Source organism: Rhinolophus ferrumequinum, chromosome 4 (assembly GCF_004115265.2).
Source record: "Rhinolophus ferrumequinum isolate MPI-CBG mRhiFer1 chromosome 4, mRhiFer1_v1.p, whole genome shotgun sequence".
Classification (NCBI taxonomy): domain Eukaryota; kingdom Metazoa; phylum Chordata; class Mammalia; order Chiroptera; family Rhinolophidae; genus Rhinolophus; species Rhinolophus ferrumequinum.
Window position 1 is genome coordinate 73,094,129 of NC_046287.1, and position 22,074 is coordinate 73,116,202.

The window sequence follows — 22,074 nt, forward strand, 5'->3', positions numbered from 1 at the left end:
TATCTTTGTGTCACCAATGCTGAAAACATTGGGCTAAGCTGTTATCAATGATTTAATAAATGAGTGTTAGTTTAATTAACAATTTTGTTTTGGTTGATGTGAATGGCACATTGAATTAAAACTGTATATTAAGGCTAAAGGTGCTTTATTCTTACTCATTGCTTTTATTTATTAGGTATGAATTTCAGCCCTTTATTTCCTTCTAATTTTGGAGACTTTTCTCAGAATATTTCTACACCCACTGAACAGCAGCAACCATTAGCCCAGAATTCTTCAGGGAAAACAGAATACATGGCTTTTCCGAAACCTTTTGAAAGCAGTTCTTCTGTTGGAGCAGAAAAACAAAGGTACTCAGATGCGAGCATAATCCATTATTTGCTGAAAGATCACTTTTGTGATTACGTCTAATTGTATGTAATTTGAAAACACAGGGAGGATATTTGTGATTTTTTTTGGCCGGGTAGTGTTGGGAATATGAAACTTTGACATCTTACCAGCTGTCTCTCAGGCATGTACCAGCTGCCAACCCTGCTATAAGAGCAGTTCAGAGTTTTGATCAGGGTATCCTGTGAGATTCATTTTGGAAGGATAAGACCTGACCCATAGAGTGTTTTGGCCTTGATTCGGTATCTGTCTTTAAATTCGCTGATTTAGGACTAGTAACTAATATTAACTACTGGAGGATAGTTGTGTAAGTGATGGCTTCTTTATTTGATTCAGCACTCCTGATCAGACTAGTTCCTATAAAGACCTATTCAAATGTAATGTGAAGTACTGTTAGATTATAAAAACAACTTTAGCCAAGGAAGTTTTAGTGATATATGGCATCATGGATTTTTCTGTTTGTCATGATTTATTAGTTTTTAATAGGATAATCTTCCCAAATATAATTTTGAGTGAAATACAAACACTAGTTTGATTGGGGAAGGTTAATCATTCTATAAGCATTTTTATAGCTAGATAAATAATGTTTTTAATGATTGTGTTAATCCAGAAAATTATTTTGATGGCCAACTGGTGAAAATATTATAGCCTTTTTATTGTTACTTACTTCAGAAAAAACTCTTTAGGAGGATGAAAAATTGGAGGTCAGTTAACCCTAATAATTTGTTCTATAAGAAGTATCGCTATGATTTTGTCTTTCCTAACCCTTTACAGGTATATAATTCATATTACTGTTTCCTTTTAGTAATGGGATTAGGTGTGTCTTGGGCTCTTAAATTAGCAAGTTGACACTGTTTAATTGTTAAATCATGAATTTTTTTTTTTACTCGATTAACTAAAAATTCACAGAATTGAACTTTGTGTTTGCCTCTATGAATCCTATAATTGACCTCCCTGACTTTGTTTTTCTTAGCTGTACTAACCATTTTTCCCTATTAAATCTTATGTTGCTTTATAAAAATTACTGTATTGTCAGATCCTGACTGTTTAGTGTATAGTTGCCATTCAGAAATGATGGTTGAATGAATCTCCATCATAAGCAATAAACATTTTTTCAAAGTTTTAGTGAATAGCCTTCCTACTGGAAGGCTCCTGCATTATTACCCATATTTTATATATAATTGATACTAAAAAAGAATGGCAATGGATATCTAATACTGTTTTAGATATTTGACGTACTTTAGATTAGGCATCATCTCCTTTCCAAAATCTTAACTAGTGTAGGTTCCCTGAATTAAATGGCTGTAGGTAATAAAAGTTCAGATGGAATGATGTAGTCTTGAGCCAGGGTCAGAAAACTTTTCCTATACAGGGCTAGATAGTAAATATTGCAGGTCATACAGTGCTTGTCATACTCATTTATCTCTGCCATTTTTGCATAAAGGCAGCCATAAACAATATGTAAAAAAATGAATGGCTGTGTTCCAATAATACTTTATGAGCACCGAAATTTGAATTTAATGTAAGTGTGTCACAAACTTCTTTCTTTTTTTTTTTCTTTCCCCAAACATTATTTTAGCCCTCAGGCCATACAAAAACAGGCAGGAGGCTGAGTTTGGCCTGCAAAGTGTCGGTTTGCTAACGTTTGTCTTAGGTTAAATCCTGTAGGTCAGAGTCTCCTACTAAATTACGTTCTTAGCAACAGAGTCTCCTACTAAACTACGTTCTTAGCAACGCTGTTGTCCATGTTAGGTTCTTTGAGAAAAGGTTTTGGCCATCTCATATTTTATAAAGTACATGGGCATATTAAAAGTGCTGAGAAATCCTGCAGACCGGTTTAACTTTGTTTTGACTATTTTTCTGAAACTTAGATGACCAGTGAGTAAGATAAGGGATGCCAATGCTTAGCAGATAAAATTTGGAAAATGACACTACCAGCTGAACTAAACGACTTAATGTGTGGAGAAATTAATAGTTGTATGGCCATTGTTTCACAAAATTCTGGTTTTACTTGGTCTGCCTTTGGTGACACAGATTCATGTATGTTTCAAACCCTCTGCTACAGCTCTTTCTTAGCTATTCCTCCATGTTTTTTTGTTTTTTCTTTGTATGTCCCATCCTTCCTTGGTTTCCTTCTCTTTTCCATTATGAATGCTAGATCTTTGGTTCGGAACATTTGCCAGTCAAAATGGTTTAGTGAGAAGGGTTCAATATTAAAGTTTAAGATAATTTAGCACACTAGCCTATATTAGAATATTTATATGTTTAATACATTTTTGTGAAAATATTTTTTATAGTTTGTTTTTATTTACCTAAATCTACTAATAAACTATAAATTAAGTGCTATATCTGGAGTTTTCATTAAACATAAAAATCTATCATTATAATCTACAAAAACTTGTTTTCATTGGTAAGGAATCAAAAAGAGCCTGAAGAGGAGGTGGAAAACAGTAGGACACCATGGTTATATGACCAAGAAGGTGAAGTAGAAAAACCGTTTATCAAGACTGGATTTGCGGTATCTGTAGAGAAAACTACAAATAGTAATCGCAAGAATCAATTAGATGCCAGTAGGAGAAGACGCCAGTTTGATGAAGAGTCATTAGAAAGCTTTAGCAGTATGCCTGATCCAGTGGATCCAACAACAGTAACTAAAACATTCAAGACAAGGAAAGCATCTGCGCAGGCCAGCCTGGCATCTAAGGATAAAACTCCCAAGTCAAAGAATAAGAAGAGACATTCCACCCAGCTGAAGAGCAGAGCTAAAAATATGGGTAATTACTAAAATTTGTTGAATATTGATGAGTATAAGTGCCTTATTCTCATGTGCTGACACATTTAATTTCAGTATTGCTAGATGGGTGGGCACTGTTCTAGATCTACTTGAAAAAAGTCATTTTTAGTTACTTATACTATATATATATATATATATATATATATATATATATATATATGCGCACACACACACACACACATATTTGTTTACAAAATTTATCAAATAAGATTTAATATTGGATATTTTTTAAGTATGGCATATATTCTTTTTTATGCTTCTTAGAGCTTGTATTTCCTATATATGTGGTTACTGTGAACTCAGAAGAGTTTTTTCACATCTTGTAGGTTACTTAAATTGCTAAAATGCCTAAGTTTTACTCTTCTCTTCCTTTTAATATTACATCTTGTCCTATATCCAACACTTTAGTCATGACTTTGGGTTAGATCCTTGAGTGATTCATTTAAAGGAATGTGAGTCAAAGTTCATTGCAGTCTGACTATATCGTATAGATGAAACCACTTTTAAAACATGTTTGCTTTTAGCCCTGTAGGAAGTGAACCTTAGTCAGTAAGGTATAGGATTAACCCATATTTTATTGATTTGTGCCATTGAGTATCATATCAAAGTTCTCTTTATAGTGTTAACTACATGTTAAAAATAGTTATACTACTAAAATCGGGAGTATTAGCTAAAAGATGCTCCTTCAAATTTGCGAAGGGTACTTATTGGCTGTGTCTTTGAGTGGTTGTTGTGGGTTCAAGGAGATAGTATTCGGTGCTTAAGAATGAAGTATTCTAGGCTTATAGTCAGAAAAGTTTGAAAAATCACTGCACACTGCAAACTCCCTCTCTTGGAAGCTGTGTGTGTGTGTGTGTGTGTGTGTGTGTGTGTGTGTATATTTACACACACATAACGTGTATATACGTGTGTGTGTGTAGATATATATATATAGTTCCTGAGAAATGTAGTAAAAAATTCACTTGTAAGCTTTGGCAGCATTCATCTTAACCATTTTTGGGTAATGGAACCCTTGAAAAGTCTGATGAAAACTATGGATGCACAAAAGAATACATGCAGGTTTTTTTTCATTTCAATACTTCATGTATCCTTCAAGTTCTGCCCCCATGTGAAGAATCTGATTTGATGGTTAAAAAATGTGAACGGGGTAACATTTTTCTCAGCATACACATCGTCATTCTTGAAATAGTTTTCCAGTTATATAGGTTTAGGAGGAGACAGTTTGTTAGTAATTTAGTCAGTGATCTCAAACCATTAATATGAATGAAAATACAACTACTGTGTTTTCTCTTGGTGCCACCAGAGAACATTTCAGTAGATAATGGCCATTTTGAGAGGCCCTTTTGGTAACTCACTGAACTTTTTATTCCCTACTACTTTGTCCCCCCCTCCCCCCAAAAAACAATACTTTCATATGAGTAAATGAAGAAAAACGAATATCTGTTATCCCGGCATTCTCTCACTCACCTAGTTAATTTGAATGTGCTAGGGCAGTGCTTCTTAAATGTTTCATACATATCTCCTTGGGAATTTTGTTTAAGGGCAGATTGTGATTCAGTCGGTGTGGGGAGGGACCTGAAAGTGCATTTGTGACAAGCTCCCATGTGTTGCCAGTACTGGTCTGTGGACTGCGCTTTGAGTAACAGGGTCTTAGAGGACCCTTAGTCAGCTTACGGTCATGGCTACCTAACCCTGGAAATACTGGTCTATTTGTATTTTCGAAACCCCTGTAATCTGAGGACTTAGGCTTCTATATATGCAATGCAGCCTTTAACATCAAGGCAAGGATTGACATTCTGATCTGTATGCTCTCTTCCCCCTTATTTAAGTTTAAAAAATACCTGCCAAAGACATGCATTTCACATTTGATCAACAGGCTTTGAAGACCATTTGTAAGGCACACACACGCAAAAATAAAAGACTTGATAGCAGAATCAAACTAATGTAAAAATCAAATTAGTCAGCTAAATCCTTGCTATTCAAAATGTGAGCCATGGACAAGCAGCATTAGCATCATCTGGAAGCTTATTAAAAATGCAGATTCTTGGGCCCCTCTGATACCAACGGAATGAGTATGCATTGTTTCTCAGTGTGCATTTTAGTAAGATTCCAGATGTTTTAATATGAAAAGATGCACATTAAAGTCTGAGACACACTGGGCTAGTGTCGCGTCCCGCAAGACGAGAGTTGTGGGGAGCGAGGAGGGCGGCGCAGGGTTAAGAAAAGACAGTAGCCATGAATAGAGTTTAAGCAGACCAAGGGACCCCCTGTCTCAAGGACTGGAAGCCCCTAATCGGGCCTAGCATCAGCTTTTGTTAGTTAGGTGGGGAAGTAAAGGAGATAAAGCTTGTCAATCTCAAGATCTGTGAATCCTATACATCATAATAGCAGCTGGACCATAAGTCTCAACTTCCCCAAGGGACAAAACCTATATGCATATGAATAGATGGAGAGCACATCATTGAATCACTTCCCTTGCAGGTTTTGGGAAGGAATGCAGCCACAGAGGCTGAGGCTTTCCTTAGCCTGAGGAAGGTGGGGGCTGTGCCCACCTCTGTGAACCCCGTGGGTTCTACTGTTGGTCCCCACTCGACTGCGCCTGGCTTGAGTTGTTCCTTCCATGAGGAATCTTACTCGTCATTGACTGTCCAGTCATCTTTTTGGGACCAAACAGGGAGGCCTAAGGTGCAAACACAAAGGTTTAGCAAAGTCCCTGAAAGGATCCGTCTTACAGACTCTCCTTTCTTTGGGGGCAGGTACAAGGAAACAAAGGGGTAGGCTGCTGCGTGGCGACAGGCTAGATCACTAATTTATGTTGCTTTTGTTTTCGTTATGGCATAGGAATAGCCACGATTTCTTAGAAGAATGTTTACTCGGTCATAAAGGACGTGGTAATGGAGGTGAATGGAGAGAAGATTGGAAAGCATTCCAAATTGTAGTAACAAGAAGTGTGGAGTGAGGACGGAGCAGGAAGGGAAGATGAGAGGAACTGGGGAAAGAAATAGGATATGACAAATAGACCAGCATGGTGTGACGTAGGTTGCTGACACAGTGCAGCCAGATACACTGTCCCAAATTGACTATACTGAACTGTGTGTGTGTGTGTGTGTGTGTGTATGATGTGTGTGTACGTTTTGCACATGTTGACAGTCTTTCAGAAGTGGCATGTTAAATCTTTACTTTCTTTCCTGTGATAGTAATATATTTTAATATTTAGAAAATCTTAATAGTTAAAGATATATGTTACTGCATGTGAAGTAAGATTTTACAAATTACGTGATAAATCATCTTTTAAACTTCAGTTCAAATTCAGACTATATGATTTCTCTCCATGCTGGATATTTTAGTTATCAGACCTATAATTTGGTTACCAGACCCATAATTTGGCTACAATCTAACGGGGCCCATTCCCTCTTGATATTATTAGAGAGGAGCAGGAGCATACAGTATAGATCTTCCTCATTCTTTTCTTTGAAAATTGGCTAGAGTTGTTAGTGTACTGACTTCTGGGTTCTGCCCATCCCTCAGTCTTTTCATTTCTTCCCTTCCCCCCTTCCTGTTACTCACTAATGAAGATTGAGAGGAAATGGATGTTAAGCATTAGGCTTGGGTAGACCTAACAATGTGGCCAGTAAAGAAACAGCCCTTTTTAGATTCGGAAAGTTTTATTACTTACACAGGTAGAGAAAAGGAGAGGAGCTAAAGGTGCCAGCTCCCTGTGTCCTTATTCCATACACCTCTAGGGCAACAATGAAACAGAAGGAGCCAGAGGACAGTTGTAACATGAGTGGTGGGGCACCTGTTGCAATGGCACCAATGCTGAGCTGTAGCTAAGCCACTTTATAGATATATAAAAGAATGGGGATGTGTCCTCAGGGTGAAACAGAAAGGTTTCACATGTCATCAGAACCAGGGAGGAGATGAAAAACTCTCATGACAGCTTTGCAGCACAGAAGGGGAAGTGAGTAAAAATGGCCATATAGCAGCTCCTCACAAGCCTTCCATGTTCTTGTGTTCCATGTTCCAGGAGGTTTATCATAAGGCCTTCTGGGAAGGCGCAGATTCAGCTGCAGTTTAGTAGTTATCTGGGTGGCCCACGTATGTGGATATATGCAGTCTCCAGGGTGCCATGGCTGAGCTGTTTCCCTACAGTGGAGACACAGTTAGAGGCACTGTTCTTCTAGCTATGTCAGCCACTCATGCTGAGAAAAACAGAATGGGGGTAAGGGAAGGAGTGATGGAGTGGGATAGGGGATAACACCTTTAAAATAATGAACATCATGTGTTGTTTTGGCTGGCCTAGCCAGTGTTACTCCAAAGTATTAACCTTCATTAAGTCTCCTATTTGCTCTGGAGGATTACTGTTAAAGTATCCAAAGAGAAATAATTCAATCACAGACCGGTACCTTACCTTTGGAAATCTAGCTCTTGATGTTTTTAATTTGGAACTTATATAAAACCATAGGTGTTTTTTTTAAAAAAAACTTTTTATAGCATTTGAATAATTATAATGTGCTTCTTTTCATACAAAGAAGAGTAAGTTTTGTAGAGTACGTTTGTCTTTGAAATGCCTATCTGGGCTCCCCAAAGAGAATTTTGTGTATGCCAAATAACGTATATTTCAATTTTGATTAGAATTCATTAAACACTTTTCAAATTCAGAAGCAGTCAGAAGCTTAATTTCATTTTTGTAAATGTTCTCGTTGGAGTAACATACTTTAACTTATTTTCTTTCAGAGCTTTGTTTCTAATTAAATGAACAAAAGTACTACCAATCATATTATTTTACATATTACTTTTGGCAATCAGACCCTTTATTGTTGGACTTGTTTCATGTATGTTTTATATGAAATAACCAAGAGAGCTCTTTTTCCAGTAAATTTCGTACAGAATGAATTAGAGTGGCTAGACTTTAGACTGACAGATCAACAAAGAAACCGGGAACCTAAATAGGAGATGATGAAATCCTAACTTGAATTCTAACTTTAGAAATAGAAAGGGAAGGTTAATTCCAGATCTCCAGATAGGATATCACAGACTAAATTGACAGTATATTGAGAACTTGTCCTTAGCAGAACAGCTGCTGTGATCTGCAAATTGTAAGCAGCAAGGCTTTAGATTCCGCGGGCTCTTTCAGAGAGTGTCTGGGACAAAGATCAGAGCTGTATGGTTCTTGGACAAAACTTGGTGGAGGAGATCCGTGCAACCCTCCTGTTTTTGGCACCTCTCTCCCTCCCAAGAGTAGCAGTCTTTGCCACTGTCAGGTGCTAATCAGCAAGGCTGTCTTTGAACAAGTAGGTGGCATCTTCCCTACCCTGAGCCTCGGGGAGCATTTACCTTTGCAGCTTTGGAGACTGAGGCATACACAGGCTTCCTTTTATGTCTCATTGGAGACCAATAACATGCTAGCCAGAACATTGCCTCCCCACAGAAGTGAGCCTTCCAAGAACTGGCAGCACACTGCCATTAAAGTGACCCAGCAGCTGCGGCCAGCCTTAATGGCAGGTAAGGTCATGACTAGCCTAGTGAACATACCAACACATATAAAAGGGACCAGAAGCCAGAGAGAAGACATAAAAGCACACCATTAGAACAGGCAATATCTGGTAGAAACAGAATTATTGAAGGAAATACACACTTGAAAAAAATAGTAAGAACACTTAAGTAGATTGAATTATAAATTGTTTAGAACTAGAAAAAAATTACTTTTCACATATAATGTTTGGATTATTTGAAAAAAGGGGATGAATGTTATTAAGTCCCAAATTAGTGGCCTAGAAAATTGAGAAGAATTATGTCGTTAAACAGAGCAAAAAGTGCTAAGAGGTAGAATCAAGAAGAAAATGATTAGAGGCTTAAGGACAAATCTTGGAGATCTGATACTGAAGGAGTTCTAGAGGAGGGAATAAGAAACAGGAGGGAATAAGACGCACGCGCGCGCACATACACACACACACACACCCCCCATGAATATTCTGATAAAATTCCAGAATCCCAAGGAAACAGTAAAAAATCTAGTAAGCTTCCAGACGAAAGAACAAGTTATATACTATTTAAAAAAAAGAAATTGATATCAGACCATCTTACAACACAAGTAGTAGAAGAAAATGGAATAACATCCACACACGGACAGAAGAGTGCAACTCAAGAATCCTGTACTCAGACAAGAGACCTTTCTTTCACCTGTCAAGATGAAAAGGAGCTATTGGCGTATCCTATCTGGGGAAAACAACAGAAACAGCATATGAATGAGAGTAGAGAATAGGGGAAGATGAAAAGTAGAAGTAACAGTTTAGTAAGCAATATATGAGTATAATGAAACTTAGAAGGAAAATTTAGTAAAGACCTTTTAAACCAAATCATAGTACATAAAAGTTATAATAACGTAGGTGTGTTTGACCACATATGCCCATTACTCTTCTATTATGAACATTATTTATATACATTGGATGTGATTTTTTTTTTCCTTGTATTTCCTAATATTGAAAAATTGTTAACTTGGAGTTTAGTTGAAAATTTGGGACATACAGAGTCTGCCATATGAATTGGAACATACTCATTAAGACAGATATCAAAGGAAACTGAAGTGATATAAGTTAATACTGTTACCCTATGCTTCCGAAGGCTATTTAAAGGATATCTCCAAGATTTATCATTTACTGTTTTGTATTCTATTTATACCAGGCCTTCATTCTAAACTGAGTTAACCTGTACTATTTCACTATGGGAATCAATTTCCCTTTCAGTTTGAGTTAGTTACAACTGATAACAGTTGTCACTTTTTTTGCTCAAGGGTATGAAAGTGCCAGTATGTCTAGCACATGTGAACCTTGCAAAAGTAGGAACAGACATTCAGCCCAGACTGAAGAGCCTGTTCAAGCAAAAGTATTCAGCAGAAAGAATCATGAGCAGCTGGAAAAAATAATAAAATATAGTAGGTCTACAGAAATATCTTCAGGTATGTTCTTTTCTTTTTGGTTTGCTTTGATTTAAGGACTTCATCTTAGATTTGAAAAGTTATATTAAAACCAGTTTTAAAATTGGTCTATCATAGTTTACTATCATGTGCAAGGTTTTTTTAGTAGAGATGACGGCACACATTTCTTTATACCAAGAAATATAAACTGGAAATATTTTTTATTGTTGTGATACTAGCTTTTGACACATTTTGATAAAATTCTGAACAAAATATAGTTAACATTAATTTGGAACTCCTAATTTGAAATTCTGAAAATCTTATCTGAATAAGAATTTGATATACAATCATATTCTCCTGCTTAAAACCTTTGGCCTTCTCTGTGCCTACTGGAGAAGGTCCAGATGCCTTAATGCAACATACCTGGCCAGCAGAGAGATGCTTCCTGCCTGCCTCTCCAGACTTATTGCTTATCACCCTCTGCCTTGAATTTCCTTCTTTCAGTGGCACTGAACTGAAGTTTTCCCATCGCTATCAGGTAGTCACCTCAGCAGTTGTCTCTTCTGCCCCAAGTCCTTTGTGCTCTTCTTAAGCCCTGTTCTCTGCTGGACTCTTAAATAAAATCTTAATTCTGCAACTCTGAAATTGCATCCATATGCAAGTTGGGATAGGTTTCCCTTTCTCCTGTTTCGTTTTTGTTGTAGCCTGTGTAAAACCTCTTTCATTGCCTGTATCACATTGTGTAGTATTTACTTATTTAAGTGTCTTGTGTTGCCTTTTTGTGTCCCTTGGTAGCAAATACCCTTTCATATTTGTATCTTAAATGTTAGCATGACACTCGACACATGGTAGTCACTCAGTGTTTACTGAATGAATGGAGTCATATGTATTTGCCACTGATTTAGTTTCAATAAGCATTGGTACTTCTTAATTTATAAAAAATAAGTATATTTCAAAGAAATTTGGAGAGGGAGGCAGTAACTATAGACTCTCAATTCTTGGTTTTTAGTGAGACCATTGATGAAAATGATAATAGCAGCTACCTTTTGTATTATGCCTCATTGTTTGTAAATTAAATAAATTACTCGTCTCATTTGAGCCTCATAATCCTGTGAATTGGTTTGATTTCCACTGGCAGATGAGGATACATGGTGAGAGAGGGTACCTGATTTTTCACAACACTCATAAAGGGCCAGTAATATAAACTGTTACAATTTTTCTGGAAAGCTTCAAAAGTCATGCCCTTAACCCAGTAATTGTACTGTAGGCATTCATCTTAAGGAAACAAAAGTGAAATAAAAATTGAGATTTAGTTTTGTCTGAACAGTATGATTCCAACTATGTTTAAAAAAAAAACACTGAATGAAAAAAGACTGGAAGAAAATGCATCAAAATGTTAGTAGTGGATTTACCATCTTTATTAAACTCTTCTATATTTTCTAAAATTTTTATAGTGAGTATTTACTACTTTTGTAATCAGAAAAGAAACATCACAGTTTTTTGTATTTTGCAATGACTTCCTCAAAGTCATACTGTTGGGAAACGATAGAGCTGAAGTTTCAATCCTGGTTTCCTGTTGAGTCTGATCTTTTTGACAAAAATATCAATTGTATTGTCCTGACCCTGACATTTATCCAAAATTTCATAATTTTTATCTCATTTCACTATCTTCATCAAATAATGATATCTTCAAAGAGTAAACATTTGGGTAGAGGCAAGGCACTAAATAATTACCTAAATGATAGTTGGTCATAGTACTTCAAGACCTTATTACTGTCACTTAGAAAAATAAAGTGATTGAATTTTGGTGAACTGAAAAATGTTTCAGTAGTGTAAATATGCTTTTATATTTACATACTTTCTAAAAAGACTTATTTTTAGTTTTAACAATTAACCTATACTTTATAGTAATAGTTTTTCTTACATGATTATTAGTGTGTAATATGACTGCAAGTATTGAATTACACATTCTGCTCCGTCAGGAGTTAATGTATACTTTGATATGTATACTTCTAAGAGTGAATGGTAGAAGTTCATTATGACAGTCATCATTAGTCACATTATTAAAAGTTTCTAGTAAATCAGTTGATACTTTCTCTGATTAGATTATTTTTAAGTAGAGCATAAACCATACCTTGTGATAACATTTCAGTTCAGAAGATTTTAAAGAAATTTGTTTATTTCTTTTTTCATTCATTTATTCATATTATAGACCCTGTCGTTTCTATTCATACACATTTTATGTTCATCCTTATGTCTGCCCTTTCCTACAGCACATGCTAGGAGAATACTACAGCAGTCTAACAGAAATGCATGCAATGAAGCGCCAGGTAACAATATGTTTAGTTTTTGGTGTCCACTTTTTGTTAATTTTTTTCCCATTGGCCCTAAAAATCCTTAGTTTTATTGCTTTTTTTTTTTTTTTTTTTAAGATTTAGCTTAGTGAATATATGTTATTTGGCTTATGAAAGTGAAATAAAATTCATACTCATTAAAATTCTGAAGCTTTTTATTTATAATTATTTGGTTGATAAAATTGGCTGCTTTTCTTATTTTCATTTTCTGTTAGTGTATGTAACATAACCAACACATTTAGATGGATAATAGAAAACCTTTCTATAATTTAGTGTTTTAGTGAAGTTATTTATTTTGTATTTCTTAAATGCTTAAGAGCATTAATAACTTTTGGAAACATATACAGCTCTGATTTATAGTGTTAAGTACGGTGTGTGTCTTCTGTTGTAGTTGCTTAGTTTTCATTACCCATCATCACCTATAAAAAGTAAACCATTACATAAAAACAAATATGACATACAACCATGATAAATAAAGATCATGGAAAATTATAGATTCTAAAATGTTGGTTTTGTCTTAACTACGTATTTTCATTCAGTATGATTCTGTAAGATTTAGAATTGTAAATATTCTTTAATGCCTTCTATACTACACATGGCTGAAAAATAAAAGCCTGTTGTGAACTGTTAGAGGAATCTAAGGAAGAAAAACAAGGACAACACAGATAAAGCTGAATATGGCAGTGACACGTCCTAAAGAAAGAAACTCTCTGAAAATAGAGAGGATAAAAACAAGATGGAATCACAGAAACCGGACTGTGAGCAAGAATTTTTCTAGTCTAAACTAAAGCATTTTAGTCCATGAGGAGAAACAAAAACTTTTCACCACTCTATTGCAGGCGGAAGGGATGAAGCATCTGTTTGACATAATTCATTATATGGGAATAGTTTAATCTTTAGTGATTAGTATAGATTGATAATTTTATCACACACACAGGTATGAAAATAGTAAATACGCTTGTTACTATATCTTTGAAATAATATTTTCTAAGTTGAAAATATATCAACTACGATATAGTATATAAATTGAAAGATTGCATATTTTAGCTTCTTACCTAGATTTTTCCTATAAGTAGAGATTTCCTACAGAGATAGCTTTGGTTCCTGCTTATATTATTTTTGTAGAAATCTATCACATTTGGACATTTTAAAGCTACTAAGAGAACTTTAGTGTATCATTTCATTTTATACTCATAAATGTCAGAGGCAAAATAGGCAAGTTGCATTTTATTATTCTTAATTATATGGAAATTGAGACCTAAAGATGTTAACTTACTTAGGAAATGAGTGAAATTTTTTCATTAAATCCCATTTCACTTTGCATTTTCTTATCCCTCTCTTGCAAAAAGTGAATTAAATCTTTATGGTCTTTGCACATTTATTAGAAAACACAATATGTTAAAACACTCAATATTTCAAATTTCTTTTCTTAGAAACTTATAACTCATTTTTGTGGAATTTGAATATTTAACTACTTGTGGTTCTATTGCTCTAGAAAGTTTATAGAATTTGATACCTAGAAAAGCCACTTGGCCATAGAGAACAGTTTTTAATTTGTGTTCTTAAAAGTAAATATATGACTATACCTTTCAGGGTGATAATTCTGTATTAAATACATATAGCAGAATTGTTGCTAAACAAAGTGATGCCTAGGTTCTGTGAAACTGAAAAACTTCTACTGCCTCCTCCAACTTACACTGAGTATGTCAGTAAGACACTGTAGTAAGATTGACCGATTATGTTTATGTTACAGTTACAAATTCAGTTTTTCATCACTACAGTGATGATAGCTAAGATTTCAGAATTAGTAGACATAACTAGATAGATCTTACAATGGTAGCCCTCATTGGCAGCATACAGTATTCTCAATATTAATAAATAAATTTCCTTTTTTGTAACAAGTTTATATTAGCAAAAAAAGGAAATTATTTGCACTTAGCTGATTTCATTCAAGTACTGAAAAATTTCCACCGATTACTCCTGTAAATGGGTAACATTTTCCAGATGTTTTTTATTGAGAAATGAGTATGGTCTAAGTAATGCTATGTATGCTAGTATGAGTAATGTTACTCATACATTTAAATATTTCTCTAATATAAAGTATGTATCTTGATATTTTTAAGATTATTTTTATCTTGGTAATTTTAAGATTCTTTTTCTACTTTAAAAGCCCAGAAATAGAATTAAAGTATGTTCTGATTTTTAAGTAACTTAAAGTTGAGAGTAATGATACAGTAGAAATTATCAGGAACATATTTTATCAATATTAACTTTCTGATCTTTTATATATTCCAGAAACTGGAAGTGATCTTTCCATGTTTGAAGCTTTGAGGGATACTATTTATTCTGAAGTAGCTACATTAATATCTCAGAATGAATCTCGTCCACATTTTCTTATTGAACTTTTCCATGAGCTTCAGCTTCTTAATACCGACTACCTAAGACAGAGGGCATTATATGCATTACAGGTATCTGGTACCTAATACTCTTTTTCCTACCCTATTGGGTATTGCCATTCTTCCCAATTACATCTGGTTGCTTTCTTAGACTGAAGTATTGTCCTTGTTCCATACATACTTCGATCTGTTTTCTGTATGTTTTCTTGCCATTTTATTTAAAACTTCTTGTATAGATCAAATAGCTTTTCTGATCAAAAGTCTTTTTCTGATTCATTTTTCAGTGTTTTATCTTTAATGTTATTCCTCACAGTTAATCTGTGAGATGAGAAGTATTGCATTTGTTTTTCTATCTGCTTCTTTTAAATTTGTAATTAAATATATATGTTTTACATAAATACCTTATTTTTTTTATTTAGGACATAGTATGCAGACATATTTCTGAGAACCATGAAAAAGAAGGGGAAAATGTAAAATCAGTGAATTCTGGTACTTGGATAGCATCAAACTCAGAACTTACTCCCAGCGAAAGCCTTGCTACTACTGATGATGTAAGCTAATAATGATTAATGAAATGATTTCAGTATGCAGTAAACAAAAGTTACATAGGTTGTTATAAATTATGAATATACCTAATATGTTTGGTTATCAGCCTTTTTTTAAAAAAAAGTCTGGGTTTAATCCATTGCTTTGAAATGACGTATAAAAGTCAATCAAAATACTGCAACAAACATCCAATGTTAGGTATGAATTATACATTATAAGGTCTGAAAGAGCCATATATATGTCTCTGTTGCCCAGCATAGGAAATGACTCATAACAGACATTTGGCAAAATTTGTTGTGTTCATTCAAGACATTCAGTAAACCAGATGACAGTCAGATCACAGTAAGAACCCTTGGATAAATAAAGATAAGTTGGGTCTTTGGGTTGGAACAGAAGCCTAGGCAAAAGAAAGCTATCCAGGACAAAAATGTAATTTAATGTAGTAAAATTGATTAAGAAAATTTTGAATAAAGTGAAAAGGACCTGGAACTGGAAAAGAGTGGTGAGAAAAATGGTATATTTTCAATAAACTATGAACTCCCAATAACACCTACCTAGCAGGTAGGACCTATGTGCTAGATAGGTGCTATTTAAATGACTAACTGGCTTACTACTAGGACACCGAGGATATAACATGCTAGGTATTTGGAAAACAGCTATTTAAAGGTTCAGACCTTGATTCTATTGTGAAAGATCATATGTGGTCTGGGATAGCCAGTATGTTCTATTTTATGCCAACTCTAGCACCTGGATACCCATGGATAAGAGTACCATAATTGATTAGCAAATACCTGCTTTAGTTAGAGAGTTGAAAGCATATTACTGTGTCTCAGCTCGTTGTTGATATGTTAATAATTTTTTTCTGAAGAGATAGTGTTTTCTCAAAAGACCATCTTGTCTCTTCTTCACATACAGTAATTATTTTATTATTGAGGACTTTTCCTGGATTTTTGCTCTTTAACTTATACTCATGTTTAAAACAATATTTCACCAAGGCATCTTTTCTGCTTAAAACCATTCTCCACCATGCTCCAACTCATATACTACTGTAAACATAAACCTGTGTCTAAAACTATGTGGTTTTAATTGACTTGGCAATGTCAAATATAAATCAATGTAAATAATTGCTACTTGGGATTAGTTGTTATTATGACTAATTGAAAATTGTGTACTCCCTTTTGTGGGAAATGAAAAGTGGTCCAGCTGTATACATAAAAAATAGATGTTAAGTTACATTCAAATTCATTAGGCACTGAAATAACTTCCTGAGAGCATGAACAGTGTCTGTTCTTAGAAATCTTTTTTAATAATTTTATATCCTTAACTCCAGTACCTCCCTTTTTATCCACATTTTATATAGGTAGCATTACTTCCAATTATTTTAAAAGATTTGAGCACATTGCTGTGTACCATCAATAGTAGATTTTGAAAATTAAGCTATAATTTATGATCAAGTTAACTTGACAGGTTTTAGAGTTAAATAAAGTTTAAAGATACTATACTTCCTAATAAGAAGGTGTCTTAGCTTAGACTGGTAAACAAAGTACTATAGATGATTTAAACAATAGACATTGATTTTTCATGGGTCTGGAGGCTAGGAAGTCCAAGATCTTGCTGTCAGCAGATTTGCTTCTTGATGAGGTCCTTCTTGGCTTGCAGATGGCCACCTTTTCCCTGTGTCTTTACATAGCAGTGAGAAAAAACTCTAGTGTCTCTTCCTCTTTTTATAAAGGCACTATGCCATCATGGGGGGCTCCAACCCCTTGACCTCATCCAAACCTGTGACCTCCCAAAGGCCCCACGTCCTAATACTATCACATTGGGAGTTAATGTTTCAATATATGGATTTGGGTGAGGGGGTGCTCACAAAGAATCAGTCCCTATTTATAGGGACTTGGCCTAAATACACTTAGTATTACTTTTAAATCACTAAGTTCTCTAATTTTTCATCCAAAACTTAAATTCAGCATTAATGTCAACATCTCCCCTTTATTAATGCCATTTAATTAGCACCACATCCAGTATTCACACCCATAGATCTAGAGTAGTGCTGTCCAGTAGAACTTTCTACAGTGATGGAAATATTTTACCTGTGCACTGTCTAATACAGTAGCCATTAGCCACATGTGGCTATCGAGCACTTGAAATGTGGCTAATGAGGTTGAGGAACTAAATTTTAAATTTTATTTAATCTGAATAACTACATGGCTAGTGGTTACAATATTGGACAGATAGTCTCGTTCTCCATGTTTCTAGGCCAAGGTCCTTTGAGCTTAATGTGTGGCGTTTCTACACACACATTTCAGAGCATGTAAAGGAGTCCTCATGCCCAGGAAAAACAAGTGAAAGTAGGCATCTGGGAGTTACAAGTAAAGGAAAATGAGCAATTGAGATTTAGGAAGAGGAAGAAACATTTTGCATGTTCTATTCCAGGTGCTACAAAAATGGCAAAAGCACATCTACTGGCAAATTTTACTTGAAGGAGCAACAAAATGGTTTCATTTTCTGCAACCTGTTTCCTAATTCTTGAATTTTCTTTGATCAGAGAACAAACCTTTCATTTCACAATTGAAGAGAAAATTTTAAAAGGTCAATAGCTAGGAGAAAGAACACAATTGTGAAATGAGTTTCAGTCAAAATACAAGTGAGACCCTCCCCCCAATCACATTGCACACAAAAATTAATTTGAAATTACTTAAAGTCCTTGAAAAGCTAAAACTATAAAACTTCTCAAAGAAAACAAGAAATCGTCATGATTTTGACATAAGCAAAGAAGTCTTAGGACACAGAAAGCACTAACTATAAGAAAAGATTGATAAATTCTGCGTTTCAAAAGTTACCATTAGGAGAAAATAATTTCAGTACTTATATCTGACAAATGACTATATAAATGACAATCCAGACTATAAATAATCTTACAAGTCAATTGTAAGGCAAACAACTAAGTAAAAACTGAGCAAGAGATTTAGACAGGTGCTTCATGGAAGAAAATATATAAATGGCCAGTTTGCAAATTAAAACCACATGAGATGCTCCCTTACACCCACTAGAAAGGCTGAAATTAAAGATTGATAATAAGTGTCGGTGTGAATATGAAGCAATTGGAACTCGCACACTGCTGGTGAAATTGTAAAATTGTACAACCACTTTGGAAAGCAAGTTGGCAGTTTCTTATACAGTTAAACATAAACTTGGCATGTGACCCAGCAATTTCTCATATAGGTATTCATCCAAGAGAAATGAAAACATATGTCCACAAAAATACTTGTACATTAATGTTCATAGCATCTTTAGTCATAATAGCCTCAAACTGGAACATCAGCAGATAAATGGATAAATAAACTGTTATGTCCATGCAATGGAATTCTATTCAGCCATTAAAAATTAATGAACTTCTGAAACACAACACAGATTAATTTCAGTAACATACTGAGTAAAATAAGTCAGACACTGAAGAATACATACTGAAATGGTTCCATTTATATGAAGTTGTAGAGCCAACAAAACTAATCTGTGGTGATAAAAATGACATGAGTGGAGTGTAGTAGAGGCTGACCGCAGAAGGGGGTATGAAGGAAATTGCTGGACTGATGGAAATGAACTTTAGGGAAGGTGGTTATATGGTGCATATATTTTTCAAAACTCATCAAATTGTACACTTAATGGGTGTATTGTTGTATGTAAATTATATTTCAGTTAAAGTTGATTTAAAAAATTTGAATGATGCTGTCATGTTTCCCTTCTGATATGAGAACCAGATATCTTAGTAAGGTATTAAGCATTTTTAGGGTATGGAGATAAGAGAATTTCCCTAAGGGTGTAGAAATAATTTAAAATACTAACTTTTCCAAGTTAGAATTTAATCAGTAACTGGCTCTGTGTATTTTTATCTACATAATGACAAGTGTTCTGCAAGGTTACTTAATATTTTAACATTCTTTGATTCTGTATTCAACGTGTTATAACTGATTACATCACAATTGTATAGTTTTATGTAAATATTTAAGTTTCTATGTTAAATTTTTAATAATCGCCATAAACTTTTAAAAAGAATTATTAGTGATTTTTATTTGTTTTTAAATCTATAACTTAGGAAACATTTGAGAAGAACTTTGAGAGAGAAACACATAAAATAAGTGAGCAAAATGATGCTGATAATGCTAGCGTCCTGTCTGTATCTTCAAATTTTGAGCCTTTTGCAACAGATGATCTAGGTAAGCAGAATTTTTTAATAATCTTAGACCATGACTTTAAAATAGTCTTTAAATTAGTCTTTAAAATAGTCTTTAAAGACTTTAAAATAGTCTTTAAATTGCATTGATAAGGAAACAAAAGTCTAGAAAGGCAAGTTGTGGTAGAAGGAACAGGGACTTAAAAGTCTATCCATCAGTCTAAATTCAAGAATCTCCTGAATGTTAACTCTTTGACCTTGGGCAAATCATTTGGGAATACTACGTTCTTTTGAAAAATATACAGAACTTTCTAGTAGGCATAATAGAAATTCAGAAAATGTTCATTTCCTTTTCCTTAAGGGAAAGGTCATTCTTTAAGGTCTTCCAGTTAATCAGTGGGAAAAATTCAGAGGTAGCAATGCCTCATTCGATCACATTTTCAGTAACAATGTTAACTTCATAATTTGAGGTAAGAATTGAAATTTCTTATCATAAATAATCTTTAGTGAGAAACCCAGGTAATTCTAAGGCATGGCTCATTGGCTTTTTTTCATCAATAATAAAACCAAAGAAGCTTAAGAGGGTTGCGTAACTCAAAGGGAGAGAAAAAATCCTGAATGCTAAATTTGGAGAGGAGATTAAGGGAAATGAAAATTCATTTTCCAGGTTGTAGCCTATCAAAAGATACCCAGGTATTCAAGCAGTCAGACCTCCATTGCACTTAATTCATATCGTAATCCAATGTCCCATTATTCTCTTGTGTGTCAATATGATGAGAACAAGATTTAGATGATTACAAAGGCATTTTTCCACTGTAAAGAAAAGGGCCAAGCCTTGCCCTATCATTAGATATCTATCTTTTACCAAAGCAAAAAGTCTTTTGCCTTGATTATCGAGGACTCTAAGCCCAGCTCCCTTCAAGACTGTACTGAGCTCATCCAAAGAAAAATCACTTTGTGACCAACACTTTCTCCTTTAACTGTCCCCACTTTCTGCGTTGCCAAGTGACTTTCAGTCCTACCTGTTTTCTTTCATTTACTGATGTTTTTTTTCCCCTCACAGTCATTCACCTCTAGCTTTGTCAAAGTGGACAAAATAAAATTGGGAAATCTCATTCTTAGGTCTTTCCTTTACCTTAACTGATTGTGTTAGGTTGGATTGTTTGCATCAGAATTTGCATGATATTTTGAGACTTTGTTACACTGTTTAAGCAACATGATGTACCGAAATAAGAACTTTGGAGTCTGAGTTCGGAGTCTAAATCCCTACTATAACATTTAACTGGCTATGAAACCATGGGCAAGTTACTTAAGTTCTCCGAAAATGAGGGTGTTATCTACTTTATAGGGTTATCTTAAGGATTAAATAAATAAATGTGATAATGTTTGCCACATACCTAACTAACATAATACCTGGAATTTGTTAAAGCTAGTTTTCTTCCCTATGTTAAAAAATTATTTTTTATTAATTTTGAGGAATACATGAACAGATTTGCTTTTGTATGTTTTAGAAATATTTCTATATTCCATATGCAGGTAACACTGTGATTCACTTAGACCAAGCACTAGTCAGAATGAGGGAATACGAGCGTATGAAGACTGAGGCTGAAAGTAACACAAGTGTAAGATGTACCTGTAGGATTATTGAGGATGAAGATGGTGCTGCTGCCACAACTACTGTTAGTAATTTAGAAGGTATGTGTGTTCTTGAATTCATTAACAGTAAAAATCATAGTTCCACATATAAAAAATTAAAAGCCCCATCTGATGTATAATAGTGATGTTTAACCACTTTCTTGTAATTTTTAGGGGTGGTAAAACTACATAGATGTTTCTTTGTATTATTTTAGCATATATCATCATAATTTAATATTTAGAGTATAAAGGCATATGTATAATATCACAGACTTAATTTTGCTAATGCTTCATTTTCTTTTTATAAATAGAAACTCCTATTATTGAAAATCATAGTTCACAACAACCTATAAGTGAAATTTCTACCGTCCCATGTCCTAGAATTGATACTCAGCAGCTGGACCGGCAAATTAAAGCAATTATGAAAGAAGTCATTCCTTTTTTGAAGGTAAACAATAATTTTTGAAAATAAATAAATGTTATGTTTTGTTTCTTAATTCATACAAAGGACTCCATTGTAATGAATTCAGAAAATACATGTAAACAAAAGAAAAAAACTAAAAACCCATTAATTTTGTGACTCAGAGATAGCTCCTATTAACATATTGTGAATCTTTCTGTAATATTGTGCATATTACAGGATATGCACAAGCATGCACAATATTTTGTGCATTCTGCTTTTTTGATATAAACGTCTTTCTAGATCACTTTTTCTACTGCATAATTTTTTTTTTTGCATAGTTTTTTAATGGTTGCACAATATTCATTCAAAAATATTTGTAGAATTCCTGCTTCAGGTCAGGTTTTATAGATATAACAGTGAACAAGTCCAGGCCTGTCGTGAAACTTACATAATAGAATGAGAATGTGGACCCCAA

The 22,074-nt window shown here is 34.3% G+C and overlaps 1 protein-coding gene across 26 annotated transcripts in view; it reads left to right on the top strand.

The window, feature by feature from the left end:
* Positions 1-22,074, top strand: part of PCM1 (pericentriolar material 1) — a 79,422-nt gene that overhangs the window by 40,815 nt on the left and 16,533 nt on the right. For 17 of the 26 annotated variants that reach the window (XM_033104083.1, XM_033104086.1, XM_033104071.1 and 14 more), the window contains 9 exons: positions 176-347; positions 2,800-3,158; positions 9,972-10,136; positions 12,368-12,424; positions 14,744-14,916; positions 15,264-15,395; positions 19,484-19,604; positions 21,098-21,256; positions 21,508-21,644. In XM_033104083.1, coding sequence (XP_032959974.1) covers positions 176-347; positions 2,800-3,158; positions 9,972-10,136; positions 12,368-12,424; positions 14,744-14,916; positions 15,264-15,395; positions 19,484-19,604; positions 21,098-21,256; positions 21,508-21,644 — 1,475 coding nt within the window. The remainder of the gene's footprint in view (positions 1-175; positions 348-2,799; positions 3,159-9,971; positions 10,137-12,367; positions 12,425-14,743; positions 14,917-15,263; positions 15,396-19,483; positions 19,605-21,097; positions 21,257-21,507; positions 21,645-22,074) is intronic. The other 9 variants (XM_033104082.1, XM_033104084.1, XM_033104095.1 and 6 more) reach the window with 3 other exon arrangements.